This window comes from Dipteris shenzhenensis, chromosome 8 (assembly GCF_047967505.1).
Source record: "Dipteris shenzhenensis isolate YYH24624 ecotype China chromosome 8, Dip_SZ_1.0, whole genome shotgun sequence".
In the NCBI taxonomy this organism is placed as follows: Eukaryota; Viridiplantae; Streptophyta; class Polypodiopsida; order Gleicheniales; family Dipteridaceae; genus Dipteris; species Dipteris shenzhenensis.
The window spans coordinates 51,319,717-51,336,805 of record NC_141603.1 but is presented as its reverse complement, the minus strand read 5'-3'; the positions used below and the strand labels follow the sequence as shown (position 1 = coordinate 51,336,805).

The window sequence follows — 17,089 nt, the reverse complement described above, 5'->3', positions numbered from 1 at the left end:
CAATATTCTCTCTTTTTAGATTATCTTTTGAGATATCTCCAACTACAACACCCTCTTTTAATTTATGTTCATTTTTTATAAACACCTCTCTTTTGAGAGTATCGAGGCTTTAGTCATTTGGCTGATGCTTGCTTAACTTTGTTCATCCCCACCTTGTAAGGAGGGACATAGAGGGCGATCATAGAATCCGGCTTGGGTTCCCAAACCCCACCCATCACGAAAGACCCTAAAGAAATCTCTGAGATGGAGAGATCTAGTTTGGTTGTAGGGAAGAAGAAAGGAAAATACATCCATCGCAAGGCCAAAATGTAGGCTTGTGAAGGAGCCATTCCACCTACCCACATTATTCTGATCATCCCCCCCCCCACTTTGCCCACAAACCCATGACCATTAAGATGGGTTTTCCATCAACCTATCCCTAGGAGTTCTAGTGACTAGTTCCATGGAGCTACAATCACCCTTGCCTACCCTCACCCGATGTAGATATCAATAGAGCTCTTGGCAAAACAAAAGTACACTCACTAGATTCCCCTTAACTGCCTCTAAAGATGGGATGTGGACACCTGACCTCTTCTATTTGAAATTGTTTGACTAGATCATGGCCAACTCCAAAGATTAGTATGGAACTTCCTGTTATGCTCTAGCCGAGATAGCATGACCTCGAAAAGATCGGTGGGCATTTTCTCTTAGATGACCAAGTTTTGTAATAGTTAATGTGCGTAATTGAAATGGCCAAGAGAAGTAACTGCCAAGGTCCTAGGTGAGGGTGATATGGCATTGACTAGGTAGTTCTGAGTGCTAAGGCCTAGGTGCACCTAAATCTGCAATAATGCCAAGGGGCAAGTGGTTTTTAATGTGCCCCAAGAGAGGGGTAAAAAGGTGCACCAAGTCGAGAGGCTAAAATGATGACATTTGGCAAGGAGAACTATCTAGGGAAGTGAGGGTCTCGTGGATAAGCATGAAAAATAAAAGGAACGAAATAAATTTGAATGTGTGTGATCCACGAGAGCAAGCTGGGTGAAACAATTGAATGCCATCGCCCGTGATCTGTGTCAACGTAGTCCTTAGAGATCCAAGAGAGGAAGAATAGAGTCTTTGATAGTGGACCAAGAGATGAAGTGTCTGACAGTTGGTATCAGAGCTGCGTTGAGAGAGCAAGGGACGAGAGACGGAAGCTGTGTGTGAATGTGCCCCAAGTGGACGGCCAAATTTTTGTTGGTGTTCTGCTATGACGGAGCTGCTCGCGACGCCTGATCGATGGCGTTCCGGACTGTCAACGTAGAAGGCTAGCGGGGTGACCTGGGGGTCCCGTAACGCGCTGACGTGCAATTGGCCTATGAAATCGTGGGCGTTGGACTACTGCGATGGAGGTCGTCAAGGTTGACGATGTTGTCTCAATCGGGGCTTGAGCGCAGAGGACGCAAAGGTTGCAATAACTTGGGACGGATGGTCGCTGAAAAAAAAAAACGTAGGCGCAGATTAAGTTCCAGATCGTGCGCGGTCTTACAGGATTAGGCCGTCGCTGGTGAGTTGACGTAAGTTTTGGTTGAACGGCATATACTTGACTGTAAGCTGTAAAAACAAAAGTAGATACGTGTTGACGCCTTTGAAAAAAAAAAACAATTTGGAGAAAAGATTATAGACATCACGACCTGCATATGAACATCAAAATTGAGTATGCTGTGAACGATTGACGCTGAGCAGCCGGGATCGTTGCGAACATCCTTCGAAGACAACCAGGGAGCATCTTTTCTCTTATATATATATATGTTTCAGGTTTTCAGTTTGCAGTAGTTGTTCCTGTACAGAAAGGGATTTTGAAGTGCTGTACTTTTGGAGTTTTCGTGTGAGAAAAGAAGAAAGAAAAGATTTGGAAAAAAAAAAAAAAACCAATTTCCATTGTGAAACTATGGAGGCAGAAGGGCAGAATTCTAGGGTGAATCCTAGTGAGTCTAGAGTGCAGTCTACACAACAGATGTCACATCATGCAGCACCTACTTTGATTGGTAGGATTTCGATATTAGAAGATGCTTTACAGCAGATTATGAATCAGCAGCTTCAAGTGAATGCTGGTCAAAATGAGATAAGGGAGATGGTACAAGCCTTGTCGGCTAGACCGTCGAGAATTGATAAGGGCAAAGCTCCAGCAGAGCCAGAGCCCAGTATACATTCATTAGAGCGCGCAAGGGTCAAAGTGCCCAATATCGCTAATTATAGACCGGAGAAGTACTGGTCGGATGACCGAGCGCAGCTCTGATGTGATCGAGGTTTGGTTACACAAGTGGGAAGAAGCCTTCGCCATTTGTGAAATTAGATCCGATCTAAAGAAATCCGTGAGGCCACACACCTGTTTATTGAGGCAGCGGATAGATGGTGGATAAAGCAACAGAAGGATCAAGTTGCTCCTACCACCTGGGAAGGGTTTAAAGCTGAATTCAAGAAACACTTTCTCCCACTTGATGAAGACTCCCGAGCTTGGGATGCTTATAGAAATCTTCGTCAGAGGAGTCTGTCAGTGGCAGAGTACACTGACAAATTCACGGAATGTGTCATGAAAATAACAGACCCTCTCCCTATGTCGGTTCAGTTAAAAGACTATATCTATGGACTGAACGACAAGATCAAAATGGAAGTTCGGGCTAAGTATGTGACTACATTAGATGAATCTATTGCAGTAGCCCTGAACTATGAGGATGCCAGAGGCAGATCTGATGGATTTGTGCAGGCAGGGACTCAGTATGAGCACCCGAGAAAAGAGGGATTTCAGAGGAAATGGGTTTCAAAGACAAGTGTCTTGCAGCCAAGTGGCCAAACCAAGCAGGTGAAGCCAATTGAGAGACCAGTAAAAACAAGTACCACCATTGGGGTGAAAAGGAAAATAACTCCAATGGCAGCCCGGGCTTGGTCAAAGTCCTCGTTGACCCCTGAACAAAAAGAGAAAGCTAGAAAAGAAGGATTGTGCTTCGGCTGCCTTCAGCGACATCAGTGGAAGGATTGTCCACTGAATAAAGACCGTCGCACGGCTAATATGATAATATCTGAATGCGACGTGGAAATGCAGGAGAGTCCCAATGCGGAACATATGCAGATGCAACTGGCGGGACCTTCTCAGAGGTTAGTACCTTGTTTGTTATGTGTATCTGTTGCTAAGTTAGTGACGAGTGCACCTAATAACATCCTATCTAAGCCCGCAGCAACGGGGTATACGGCCTTTAATGATACAGAGTTAATTAAAATGAAAGGGCAAGTGGCCAGTCATGATGTCATTGTGTTGTTTGACTCGGCGTCAACTCACAATGTGATTAACTCCAAGCTTGTGAAGAGCCTGAAGTTAAAAACAAGTCCATTTGACAATGCGTATACAGTCAGAATGGCAGATGGAAGTTCAACTGAAGTATGGGACCAAAGGGTTACTTAGTTGGAGCTTTGGATTCAGGACTATGTCTTGATTTTGAAATAACCAAGCTTGCTCATGCAGATATAGCCCTGGGTATGGCATGGCATTCTAAGAAGAATCCAGCCATTGATTGGAAAAAGCACGTATATCAATTCAACATGAATGATGTGCTTTATGTCTTGCGAGGTGAAAAAGATATACCTCAGGGACCGTTGGTTTCCGTGATGGAAATCAGAAAAGCTCAAGTAGAGTTTTTATTCCTTTGCACAGCATCGGTAGAGCCGGTTGATGGTTCTTCGGCTAGCACTGATGTTACGCAAAGTGGGGAGATGGCCAAGCTGGCTAATCTTATAACAAAGGAGTTCTCTGAATGTTTTAGGGATGAACTACCTTATGGGTTACCTCCAGAGCGGAAAGTTCAACATAAGATTGAACTGATCCTGGGGGCAGAACCTGTAAATAGACCTCCCTATAGGATGAGTTTTGCTGAAGAGGCGGAGGTGCGTAGACAACTGGAAGAATACCTCAAGTTGGGGCAGATTCAACCAAGTTTCTCACCTTTTGCTTCGCCAGTGATATTAAAGAAGAAAAAGGATGATACGTTTCGCCTCTGTATAGATTACAGAGCATTGAATAATATCACTGTTAAGCATAGGTATCCGATGTCTCGGATTGATGATTTGCTAGATGCATTACATGGAGCCGTGATTTTCAGCAAGATAGATCTTAAGTGCAGCTACCATCAAATCCGGATTAGAGCTAAGGATGTGCATAAAACCGCTTTCAGAAGCAGATTTGGTCATTATGAGTTTTTGGTAATGCCCTTCGGACTTACCAATGCTCCAGCAACCTTCGTCATGCTTATGAACGATTTACTACGTCCGTATATCGGAAAGTTCGTAGTACATTTTATTGACGATATCCTGATATTCACTAAAAGTATTACTGAGCATCGTGAACACTTAAGGATAGTGTTTCAGTACTTTGAGGAAAGCCAGTCTTTATGTGAATAAGAAGAAAACTATACTGTGTATGGTTAGGTTTGAATATTTAGGGTTCATAATTACTCCACAGGGGGTAGAAATGGATCCAAAGAAAGTGGCTGCGATACTAACTTGGCCAATCCCTCACAGTCTGACCGCGTTGCGCGCTTGTGGCCTAAAGCTCATGTGTTAAAACCCGGGGAAAATGAAAACGATGACCTGGCATCCAGAAAAGGCCAAACTTATGCAAGATATACCATAAGGGATGGTATGCTAGTTAGAAATGGCAAGGTTGTAGTACCTGGTCAGAATGATCTCAGGCAGAGAGTCATTCGACAGTGCAAGGAGTCGAGAAGACATATGATCTCGTGAACCGAGATTTCTTTTGGCCAAAGATGAAAAAGCATATTCATGAATATGTGACATGGTGTTTCTCGTGTCAAGTAAGGCCGAGCGGGTGAAGCCACCCGGACTTTTACAGCCCTTGGAAGTACCACTAAGTAAGTGGAAGAGCATTTCCATGGACTTTATTGTAGGACTGCCTACGACACAAGGAGGGTATGATTCTATCCTTGTGGTGGTTGATCGTCTAACCAAGATGGCTCACTTCATTCCGACTAGAGAGTCTGTTAGTGCCCCGCAAGTGGCGGATTTGTTCATCAGACATATATTTCGTCTGCATGGATTGCCTAGATCCATAGTGTCAGACTGAGATGTCAGATTTACCGGTCATTTTTGGACAGCGGTATTTGAGACACTAAGGACTGAGTTGGGAATGAGTAGTGGGGATCATCCTGAGACGGATGGTCAGACGGAGAGAGTCAATCAAACTTTAGAGGATATGCTGAGGGCATATGTGTCATTGAGGCAACATACATGGGACAAGTGGTTGCCATTGTTGGAGTTTGCCTACAATGATAGGAAACATTCCTCTACCGGGTTCAGTCCGTTTGAACTGAACTATGGTTATATACCAACCAATCCAACTATAGTTGGAGTACCTCAGAAAGTGCCTAGTGCCGCGAACTTTGTAGTGCAGATGCGGGAGATGCTAGCACTTGCGAGAGCTAATATCCGCCAGGCTATGGATAGAGCCAAGGTGTATGCGGATGAAAATCGATCTATAAGAGTATTTAAGGAAGGAGAAAAAGTTTTTCTCAGAGTTCCTTCGCACTTGAAGTCGTTGACTTCAGGAGAGTGTGCTAAGTTATCACCTCGATACTATGGGCCGTGGTTAATTCTAAAGAGAATAGGCAGTGTAGCCTATAACTAAGAATTGCCACAGGGGTGTAAGGTGCACCCGGTTTTTCATGTTTCGCGCTTAAAGAAATTTTTGCATACAGGTGACTCACTAATCGAAGGTGTGGTTTTGTTTCAGGAGATAGAGGATATTGCAAGGCGCAAGCCAACAAGAATCCTGGACCGAGGAGCAATGCAAATACGAAATCGGAAGATACCCACGGTGTTGGTTGCATGGCATGGTCAGCCTCTATCGGAAGCTACCTCGGAATCCGTATATCAATTACGAAGAGTATTCCCAGATTTCATCATCGAGGACGCTGATGCTTGAAGAGGGAAGGAATGTTATGCTCTAGCCGAGATAGCATGACCTCGGAAAGATCGGTGGGCATTTTCTCTTAGATGACCAAGTTTTGTAATAGTTAATGTGCGTAATTGAAATGGTCAAGAGAAGTAACTGCCAAGGTCCTAGGTGAGGGTGATATGGCATTGACTAGGTAGTTCTGAGTGCTAAGGCCTAGGTGCACCTAAATCTGCAATAATGCCAAGGGGCAAGTGGTTTTTAATGTGCCCCAAGAGAGGGGTAAAAAGGTGCACCAAGTGGAGAGGCTAAAATGATGACATTTGGCAAGGAGAACTATCTAGGGAAGTGAGGGTCTCGTGGATAAGCATGAAAAATAAAAGGAACGAAATGAATTTGAATGTGTGTGATCCACGAGAGCAGGCTGGGTGGAACAATTGAATGCCATCGCCCATGATCTGTGTCAACGTAGTCCTTAGAGATCCAAGAGAGGAAGAATAGAGTCTTTGATAGTGGACCAAGAGATGAAGTGTCTGACACTTCCTCTATCAAGGTTTGGATGGGACCCACGACAATTGGGCAACATTGGCATTGCCAACACTAATTCTAACATAGGTGGAGGAAGGGTTGAGGATCATTGAACCAAACAAGGAGAGCACAAACTTATTGGGCAAGTTCATTATTCATGGCTTCACTCTAGGCATAGAGCCTTGGAAGTAATTGGAACAACATTGCCACCCATGCTCAATACGTCTGAGTTCATCCAACAATGCATAAAGGAAATGGAGCAGCAACCATAGGTTCATGATCTAACCTCAGGCATCATTGGACCTCAAAGTATCAGTTGGGCATGATAGGACATAGGCCATCTCATTCCTTTGGTAGCATGGAGCAAATTGCAATTTTGGCCTTGGAATAGAGAGCCCAGTGACTTTTTGACCTAACAAAAGCCAACAGGCACTCGTCAAAGTGGCAAGAGGAGCCCACCCTAGATCCCTCCCTTCCTACAAATTGGTATGGCCGCTTCTCCATGATAGGGGTTTCCTTGAGAGTGAAAGAGCGAGACAAAACCGGCATTGTCTGTTCTAATTTCGGTCAACTGGAGACTATAACTTGAAACCATGCTCTTTTAATAAATCCAGAGCACAAATGGGCTTCTAGCTGAGATTCCATGTTAGTGGGTCTTAATGGTTGGTAGAGAAGGAGGCACTCAGTGATAGACGTCCAGATTGGAGGCGCTCGGTGATAGACGTCCAATCTCCCCAGTTCCAAGTCTCATTCAGTAAGGGGCACACTGATCCGAGGTGTGCAAAAAGAGTGAAAGTGGCCAGCTCAACCACCTCAATACTTGTCTTTGAGAGCAGTACTTGCACACCTGTCAAGAGTCCCAGGGTGGTGTATTGGGGGATGGTAGGCTGGCTATAATAGAGGGAGAAGGTTTTTCAGTTTGATTAACGGCCTGCACCCAACTTATCTAATCAGTGATCTGGCATAAGATCGCTCGAGTGAGCCCAAAATCCCTCTCTTGCCTTTGAGGATGACATTCAGGAGACCATAGCTAGCATCGCCACCTGACATATCAAGGTTGCCTGCTCCAGCCTTGTAGTGTGTGGTTAGCAAACTTGACATGCGGCCATCCTAGTGACCATACAGGTCAACATTATCTACACCTTGCTCCCTATCTAACATCAAGTTTAGGAAGGTTCTTGCAAGACATCTGAGCATCATGAATGGCTTTGCAGGGCCTGGCCCCCATGCATATTTTACTTTTATCATTGGATAGAGGTGTCCGAAGGGTTGTATGGTCCACATAAACAGCTCCTTGCAGCTACTCAAGGGTTCTTGTACACATTGAGCCAAGAACCCTGTGAAGCAAGGGTCTGGTTTGCACAGCGCCCTAGTAGCCATCTAAGGAAGTCTATCAACCTTGATAATGTCATCGAGGAAGTTTAACTGATGATTCGGCATGGTAAAGATGATGTGTTGTTCCAAATCATGAATTGTGGAAAAAAGTGAAGACAGGATATCAAGCCAATACATTGGGAGGAAAGAAAAGCACTCCATTCAGGTCAGGAAGTGAGTCAAAAAGCTAAGAAGGATCTCTACAATACCATCTCATCAATGAAGGGTATTATCATTTTAGTTTTAGCCACTCAATATTAAATGCAATCTCAGACAGAGCTTCAAAAGGCCGAAATAAAATTGTATGATAGTAAAATCGTCACATCAATGTACCTTATGGGTAGGAAAATGGTATTTGAGGTGAACAGGTAGACCAAACAGAAGCTTTTAAAAAGCACAACTTACCATATTGCTAGATTGACTAAATTCTCATTCACAAAATAATACCCAGCACTTACAGGGGGATTTAGAAACACCAAGCGATCTACTTTGTCCTGGTTCATGCCTGCGAATTTTCCAACTATCGGTGCAGAAAAACCCTGCACAAATTTGTAGCTGCTAATCAGGCTACCTTAAATGATATTCTGATAACCATTGGTTATGACATAAACTGGTGAAGTAATTACCTGGCTCACAATACTTATATTTTTGAGGCCAAGAGATTGTATCAACAAAGCCAATGCTGTTACATATTCTGTGATACAATAAAGTCTTCCAATCAATAAAGAAAGATGATATTGCCCATATATACCCTCAACATCTGTATAGAGAATTTGGAAAAATTCTCATTGATTTTTAAAGAATGTATTACCCGGTTTCTAGAAGATACAAACCAAGCCACTGACCTTCAATCGTGTAGTTAAAACCATAGTTTGGTTGAGGTTTATCTGAAAATCCGAATCCTGGAAACAAAAATAACACAATTATCTTATTCAGGACAAACTATTTAGACTCAACGAATTTTTGAGATATAACACTACAGCAATCCTTGGTACTGATGGAAGAGCGGAGCTGGACAGGGAACTAAAGGGAAAGTCAGAGGAAGAAAGACAAACCTATAAATTAAATTAGAAGATTGTTGAACTAGTGAAGGGACAAAATAGGTGATGAGAAGAGTCGTTAACGAACTCAGAAGCTAAGAAGAAAATTTTGTGATAAGCTTATGTAACCTTTTCCCTTGAATCCCATGACTCTGAAAGATTCCCCACAGTTTAGCCATGACCTGCCCTATCACAAGTGTCCTATAGTTTGAAGGGTTTAGAGTGTTATTCCCCACAGCTTAGCCATGGCATGCCCAATCGTAATTGTCCTGTAGTTTGAAGGGTTTATAGTGTCCCACTTGTGTATGAACTGAATCATAGGCATCTGACAGATTTAAATGTATGCCGTGATGGGTGTCACATATATAATGAATGAGAAAACAATGAGAAAAAGGGGCGGGGGGGGGAGAGGAGAGAGAAAAAGAGACAGAAGGAAGAAGTGGCTTTAGAAGAGACATGAAACACAGCAAAGGTAAACAGAAAAAAGAAACATAACATAATAAGAAAAGCTACACTTATACTCTCATCATTATCCAAAAATAAACTGCCATATGGGTTTCGAAGGATTTCAAAATCTCTTGGGTAAATCCAATGCTTACTAAGCTCTATACTCAGTTTTCTTTTTCCACTTTAAAGCTCAAAATCGCAACCCAAACAACAAAAAACTACAACAAGAAAAAGGAAGAAGAAGAAGATACGCAAGATGAGAAAAATAAAGGGAGAAAGAGCGAGGGAGAAAGAAAGAAAGTTTATCAAAGTCTTCCGAAGACCGATGGATCATGAGACTGTGAGAAACCTGACACAATAAGCTGAAAGGGAGGAGCTAGCTACTAAACAAACATCATCACCCATGCTAAATGCTAAGTACTACATAGTCATAATATCATCAGTACTATTTAGTCATAACATCATCATTATCATCATATCAAATCAGATCCAATGCGAAGTCTGGTCAGATACAATAGATACATGAGTTGAGGCCCGCCCCAAAGGGGAGGTCATGATGCACCCGGTGGTGGGTGGGGCTGTACTGGTATGAGGTCAGAGATAGAATGCTGATGGCTGTCTGTGGAGATGGAGAGAGAGAGAGAGAGAGAGAGAGAGAGAGAGACATCTTCAAGAGACCTCAAGGGCCTATGAGACAAAGTATAACAAAAAAAGGGTGACTACTACATCTAAGTACCAGAGAGTCGAGGGAGTGGACAAGGCATCTCTTGGGAGTGCATAGAGCATCTGAGAGAGAGAGAGAGAGAGAGTTGTATTAATATCTTTGGAAGGCCTCCTGGGTTTATGAGAAAGAAACAAAGAAAGATGTATTAACGTCTTTAGGAGGCCTCGTGGGCCTATGAGACAAGTACAATATCAGAGTAATACATGCTCATACAAGCCATCATGGGCTGAGGCAAAGGGCTCACTAAGACCCTTTGCTAAGTACTGTACTAAATTAAATTCAAAAATACAAAACACAAAATGAAGTTCCAAAACTAGGGACAAAGAGCTAGACTCAGACTTAGAATCGGAGTCAAAAGACATAGCAAGATGCCCTATTAGCTCTCCTATGAGCTGCAAAGCTATATTGTATCTGAGTGTGTCTAGTCATCTCAAGCTATGGTGGGAGGGCATGGTCTCCGAGATCTCAGTATCTTGGGGGCCATATTGATAGTAGTGACACGTCTAGTCAGATGGTCTCCACTGAGTAGAGCTGTGATGGACTGAACCTCCATAGTGCGTGCAATGGTCCATCTTTGCATCATGTGTGGCTCCTGCATCTCTGGCTATGTCCCTCGTCGTCATTGTCTAATCTTACTAATCCATGCTCTACCCCGACATGAGCAGACTTGAATGTGTGGAAATCTCTGACGTGTCGTTGAGCTCTGTCTACCAATATTCTCTTCTGCTTTGTGATCTGATGTAGAAGGATCTCTCTATGTCGCCTCATATCCATCAAATAGAGCCCAACGCAGACCTGGTCCTAGAAGTGAATCAGTCGGGAGAGAGGCCCAAAGCCATGTCCCTCCTAGGAAGAGGCAATGATAGCATCCTCAAATCTCATAGTAGAGTCGGACGGATACATAGGAAATGCTCCTCTATCTCTAGCTCCCCCAAAGTGCACAATCTACAAATCCGCTGCTCCCTGGGTGTACTCGTTTGTCCTCCAGGTGTTGAGTCTGATGATCACTCCATCCTTTGACACTCTCAAGAAATGGTCGCGATAGTACTGGATCTTGGTGGGAAACTCTTGGTCCCCTCCCCAAGTCCATGATGTGTAAAGCTATATTACGTTCAGCTGTATAATATGGTTGATTTCATCTCATGGAACCAAGGGATTAGGAGCATCTAAGTTGTCCTTAAAAGGGGGGGAGACGATCCATTTGAATACCCTGCCTATCAAACCATCTAGAAATGCGTGCATACCATGCCATGTGAACCCCACTCTTAGCTAGTCGTATAAATGACTCCAGCGCCACCCTCAGTAGCCTCCCTCTAGGTAAAGACCACACCCTATGAAAATAGGTGACAATATGAAAAATGGCATCAATCTCGAGTGGTGTCATGGCAAACTCTACCTGTATAATCTGGTGGGGGACAAAAGGCTTGTTGTTCCCGATCATCCCGGATCCCATAGTAACCTACAGCCTCTCAAAACATCACCACTCATTCACAGTTAGGTGGCACTCCCAAAAAGGTGCTGCGTACATGGCTATTGTCCTTACCAACATGTCAAATAGCCACCCCTTCATCGGGGGATCCTGAAAATGTGCCTAAAAGCATTGTCACTCTAGTCGGAGCTAGTGCTCCATGCCCTTGTGTAAGGCATCCCCTAGCTGCACGGGTCATCGTCATGAAGACTGGCCTCGCAAAGATTGCCCCTAAGTAGGTGTAGGACTGTACAATCTCCACAAGCTCTCCTCTGTAGGTGAAACTATGTCGATGAAGTGCCGGCCGTGAGGTGTTAAAAACCATAACCTTGATCTTGCCAAGGTTGATTGTCACATCTCTCTTTGTGCAAAACACCTCCAGGCCATCTAGATGTCTTTGTAGGCCTGCCGCCGTGAAGGAGATAAGACTATGTCATCTGCGTAAAATAAAATCTATATCATTAAGTCGGTCAGCCATGATCCCTCACCTCCTAGGTAGTCAATGAATGTCGTTATCTCATCAATATATAGCCCAAATATTGTCGATTGAGATAGGGGATCCCTGCTTCACCCCTATCGTGCTCTTGACCCAACATGGTAGGCCTCAAGGGGCACATACTCTCCCTCTGCCTGACTCATATAGAGACACCACCCCCTACATCATGACATCTAGAATCTGCATCTCCTATAGTCGTCTCATCATGTGAGCTCGTGGAACTATGTCAAAGGCCTTCCAAAAGTCTACAAAGCAGGCATAGACTTATTGGGATGTCGATCTCGCCTCCTCAATGACTGCCCACAAAGTGAAGATATGATCCAGAGCGGAATGCTGTCTCCTAAGACCAGCTTGTCCCAACGCTCGCTGCCCATATGTCTCTGTGTAGGAGCTGATCTCTCTCTATATACCAACCCATAGATCTTGGCCAATATACGACCAACCATGAGAGTGTGGTAGTTCCTAGTGTCCATGGAATCTCTAGCTTCATGTATCGGCATGATGGTGGTGGCACTCCAAGGAGGGAGAAAGCCATGATATACAGCATGATTGAACATTTGTGCAAGGATCGGGGCCAAGATCTCCTGTCCATGGGCGAAGTGCTTAGTTTGTAACCCCTAATGGTCCTGGTCTCTTTGGTTGTGGAGTCGGCGTAATGCAGCTCTCACATTTTGTGGAGTAAATGGAATGCAAGTGGGGGGTCTGGGAGAACGAACATATTGGGTGATACCTGAGCAGGGATGTCATAGAAGGATGTCGCATAGGTGTGCCAAACATTTGGTTATGTGATAAGTATAGGTGGCTTCCCTTCGAATAAGAGCCCCCATCCAAAGGTGGCATTGCTTCCACGAAAAGATCGAATTACCTCATCCATCCTATGTGAGAGGAACGCTTGCCTCTTCGTCAGGCATCGTGAAATCCATTGTGCCTCAAATCTTGTCAAATGTCCCAAAGCCTACTTCCCTATGAGGTAGGATCTCACCTCTCGGCACTCATAATCAAACCATGAGCTTTGTGCATCTTCCCAACTAAGGGACAAACTATAGATTTGGTGGCAGCATCATAAATCACTAACACTAATGTGTCTGAGGCAAGAGCAATGTCTACATCATCTCTCATGGGGGTCGCTAACCCGTGGGAGAAGTGGCTCATGCATACTGCATCAAATGTAATCAGACCTGGGTGGGGGCAGGTGGATCATGTACTATGTTTGGCAGTGTAATCAAGACACTAATGACAAGTATGAGTGGCCGGTGCCAAGAAGGGGAGAACTATAAAATCCTATACCCGTGTCACAAAAGTCAATGAACCCATCAAGCCCTTCCATGTGGGAAACATGTAAGCCCTCCAGACAACGACCATTGCTGAAGACCATTGCATATGATCAGGTTGTTCATCGCTCCCATCTCCAATAGATGCCTCCCATAACTATCACATGTGGCGCATCCGTTGAGTGTCTCACTATCCCGAGCTCTACTAGGTCTACCCTTGGCACCCGGAGGGGATCTGACTCAATCAAGCAACACCACCTTTCTATTCCCCGTGCATGCATTGAAGTCACCAAGGAGGAGCACCTCTCCCTTTCTGAAAACCTCTACCTTTCTGAAAAACTCCACAATTTCCTCATATATTGTCTCAATAAGGGCTTGTAGTGAACTCATGAGCATAAAATGTGACTGGGGGAAAATAGCATATTGCAATGAAGAGCGGTTGTGTGTCACGTGGCTAGAATGTATCCACATATGTTGTTCCGCATCATAGAGACAAGCAGCCTCAAGTGTGATATAAATAGGACTGCTACCCCTCCAAAACCTCATATTCCACTATCCATCATCGTCTCCTTCCTGAAAGTTGACTCCCAAGTGTATCCCGTGATTGTGGGTAGTCCCTGCTCACGACTCTCATGCGTCTCGGTGTAGAATATAATCTTTCTCTTGGCATAAGTGTTATGCTCAAGCCGAGATAACATGACCTCAGAAGGGTCACTCGACGCTTTCCTTTAGAGGACCAACTTTTGTACTATTTTTCATTGTGCTTCAAGTATGTGGTTAAAGGAATCAATGCCAAGGTCCTTGGTGAGGGCACAATGGTGTAGACTAGGTCGTTCTAAGGCTAGGGGTGTAGGTGCACCAAGTATGTGTAAAAGCCAAGGAGCAAATGTAATAAATGTACTCCAAGAGAGGGGTAAAAATGGTGTACCAAGAAAGGGCCTCAAACTATTGACATGTGGCAAGTAGAACCATCTAGGGAACTGAACGTAATGTTTATTAAGCTTGCTTCCAGAGGTTGGTTGGGTGGAACATGAGTGTGCCATCGCCCGTGATTGCTTTCGTTTGTTTGCTTGTTCGTTTCATTTTGTATCAGAGCAGCAGGGTATTGACGATCGTCGTGTGGTTCAAGGTTGGCAAACACCTGAGAGATGAATTGAGTTGGAGATTCTATGAAAAAACTATGTATGTTGTGTCTAGATGATGTCGTGGTCATTTAGATAGAAATTTGATGGGCTGACGACGAATTGCTAGAGGTCACGATTAATTTCATGGGGGGCACATAAGCTGGTGGCGGTTGGTATTTCATTTGTGTGTCGAGCTTCAGTATCGTGGTTGTGATGTAACTATAGGGAGATTCTTTTGAGACCAGTCACGAATTGGACGTAGAAGCTAAGCCACTTCACCGTGTTTTGCCGTCTACATGCATGTGGTTTCATTGATTTGTTGGTTGGAGGTCTCGTATTGACAAGTTATGATGAGCTAATCGTTGGGTGCTAATTGATGAACCTCAATTGTTGCGGGTGGTGGGCTGGTCTACGAGGTGCTTTGACGATGTATCATGGGAAGTGACTTGGTTGACCACAGAGAGATTCAACATATGTTTGCGGGCTGTTCAGGAGGGGGGGTTGTTGCTAGAGATTTTGGTTCGATTTGAATAAGGTGCCAAGTAGGATGTATGTATATTTTAAGTTAAGGATTGTTCCACAGGGAGTTTGTTTCACCGTACAGTGAGTAGAACACTCGGGCTGCTTCCACCTTATAAGAAAGCGACACACAATTCAAGAGGTAGAAAAGCATATACCGCACAAGGTGGAGAAACATAAATGACCAGGGAGATTTGTATGCTTTTTAAATTTAGTTGTGAGATATGCTAGTTCATTTTGCCCTTAGGACTTGAGTTATTTGAGATTGCATGTATGGTTGAGGTTTTTGATCAATTGTGAATATTTGGATTATGCCGCTATAGAAAGGGGATTTGAAGTTGGTACATGCACTTTAAAATTTCAGTTTTGAGACCATGTTTTTTTAATTTTATACTTCAACCAACCCAGATAGGATTAAATCTTTTAAAACCTAATACTTTGTGGACAAAGGCTAAGCTATAGCAATGGAGGTTGAAGAAGAGGCTTCAAGATGGATCTTGTGGAATTGGGAGTCCGCCGACACAGCAGGTGTCGCGCCCAACGGCCCACATACTATCAGGTAGGATTGCTTTATTAGAGGATGTCTTACAATATATTTTGGCTTAGCAACTGCAAGCAAATTTGAGGCAATCCGAACTTATAAAAATGGTTCACATTATGTCTACAAGACCATCTCGGGAAGATAAAGGAAAAGCTCCAATGGAGCCTGAAACCAGTGTTCATACCTGATATTGCCAATTATATGCCAGAAAAGTATTTTGGTCGGATGACCGACCGTAGCTCTAATGTCATAGAATGACATGAAGAAAATCCACGAGGCCACCCCTATGTTTAATGAGGCAGTCGAATAGATGGTGGATTAAATAGTAAATGGATGGTGTGGCATCCACTACTTGGGAGTGGTTCAAGAATGAATTTAGAAAATATTTTTTACCTTTTGACGAAGCATCCCAAGCTGGGATCAGTATAGAAACCTTCGTCAAAGAAATTTGTCAGTGGCTGAATACATTGATAAATTTAGAGAATGTGTAATGAAGGTTTATGAACCTCTTTCTCAGTCGGTACAAGTAAAGGACTTTATTTTTGGATTGAATGATAGAATCAAGATGGAAGTTCAGGTTAAGTACGCGAACACTCTAGATGACGCAATCACCATAGTCTTCAACTATGAGGATGCCAAAGGAAACAAGCCAAGTGGGTTTGTGCAAACTGGGACTCTTGATATGAGTATCCCAAAAAAGTGGGTTTAAGAATAAGTGGGTTGGTAAAGGGAGTGTCTCACAGCCTAGTGGCCAAGCCAAGCAAGCAAAGCTTGGCTGAGACTCCTTTAAAGCCAAGTATCACCGTAGTGGTGAAAAGAAAAGTAAGTCCAATGGCAGCATGCGCTTGGTCAAAATCTTATTTGACCCCAGAACAAAAAGAGAAGGCGAGGAGAGAAGACTTGTGCTTTGGATGCCTTCAGCCTCATCAATGGAAAGATTATCCACATAACAAGGATCGTCGGATGCTTGAGATGATGATCTCACAGTACGACAGCCAGACAGATGCAGATTCAGCTAGCGGGATCATCTCAGAGGTCGGTACCTGAGTTATTGTGTGTGTCTATTGCTAAGTTAATCAACAGTGCGCCGGATAATATCCTATCTAAGCTTGTAGCAACGGGGTATACGGCTTTAGCAATATGGAGTTAATTAAGATGAAAGAGCAAGTAGCCAATCATGATGTCATTGTGTTGTTTGACTCAGCATCAACACACAATGTAATTAACTCCAAGCTCGTAAAGAAACCGAAATTAAAGACCAGTCCCTCTAACTATGCATATACGTTCAGGATGGTAGATGGAAGTTCAACTGAAGTATGGGACCAAAGGGTTACCTAGTTGGAGCTTCGGATTCAGGACTATGCGGAGAGCCTTGACTTTGAAATGACCAGAATTGCTCACGCAGACATAGCCTTGGGAAAGGCTTGGCATTCTAAGAAGAATCCGGCCATAGATTGGAAAAGACACATTTATTAGTTCAAAATGAACGATATGCTATATGTCTTGCGAGGTGAAAAGGATTTGCCTCAAGGACCGTTAGTTTCCGTAAATGGAAGTTCGAAAAATGCAGGAAGAGTTTTTGTTTCTTTGTACAGCATCGGTAGAGTTGATTGATCCATTGACTAGCACTAATGTTA

At 43.7% G+C, this 17,089-nt stretch overlaps 1 protein-coding gene across 3 annotated transcripts in view; it reads right to left on the bottom strand.

The window, feature by feature from the left end:
* The window catches only part of LOC147899642 (alpha/beta-Hydrolases superfamily protein), a 107,961-nt gene that overhangs the window by 22,634 nt on the left and 68,238 nt on the right, over positions 1-17,089 (bottom strand). For all 3 annotated transcript variants that reach the window (XM_087378265.1, XM_087378264.1, XM_087378266.1), the window contains exons 7-9: positions 8,668-8,724; positions 8,449-8,516; positions 8,281-8,361 (exon numbers count right to left, since the gene is read on the bottom strand). In XM_087378265.1, the coding sequence (XP_087234391.1) occupies positions 8,281-8,361; positions 8,449-8,516; positions 8,668-8,724 (206 nt within the window). The remainder of the gene's footprint in view (positions 1-8,280; positions 8,362-8,448; positions 8,517-8,667; positions 8,725-17,089) is intronic.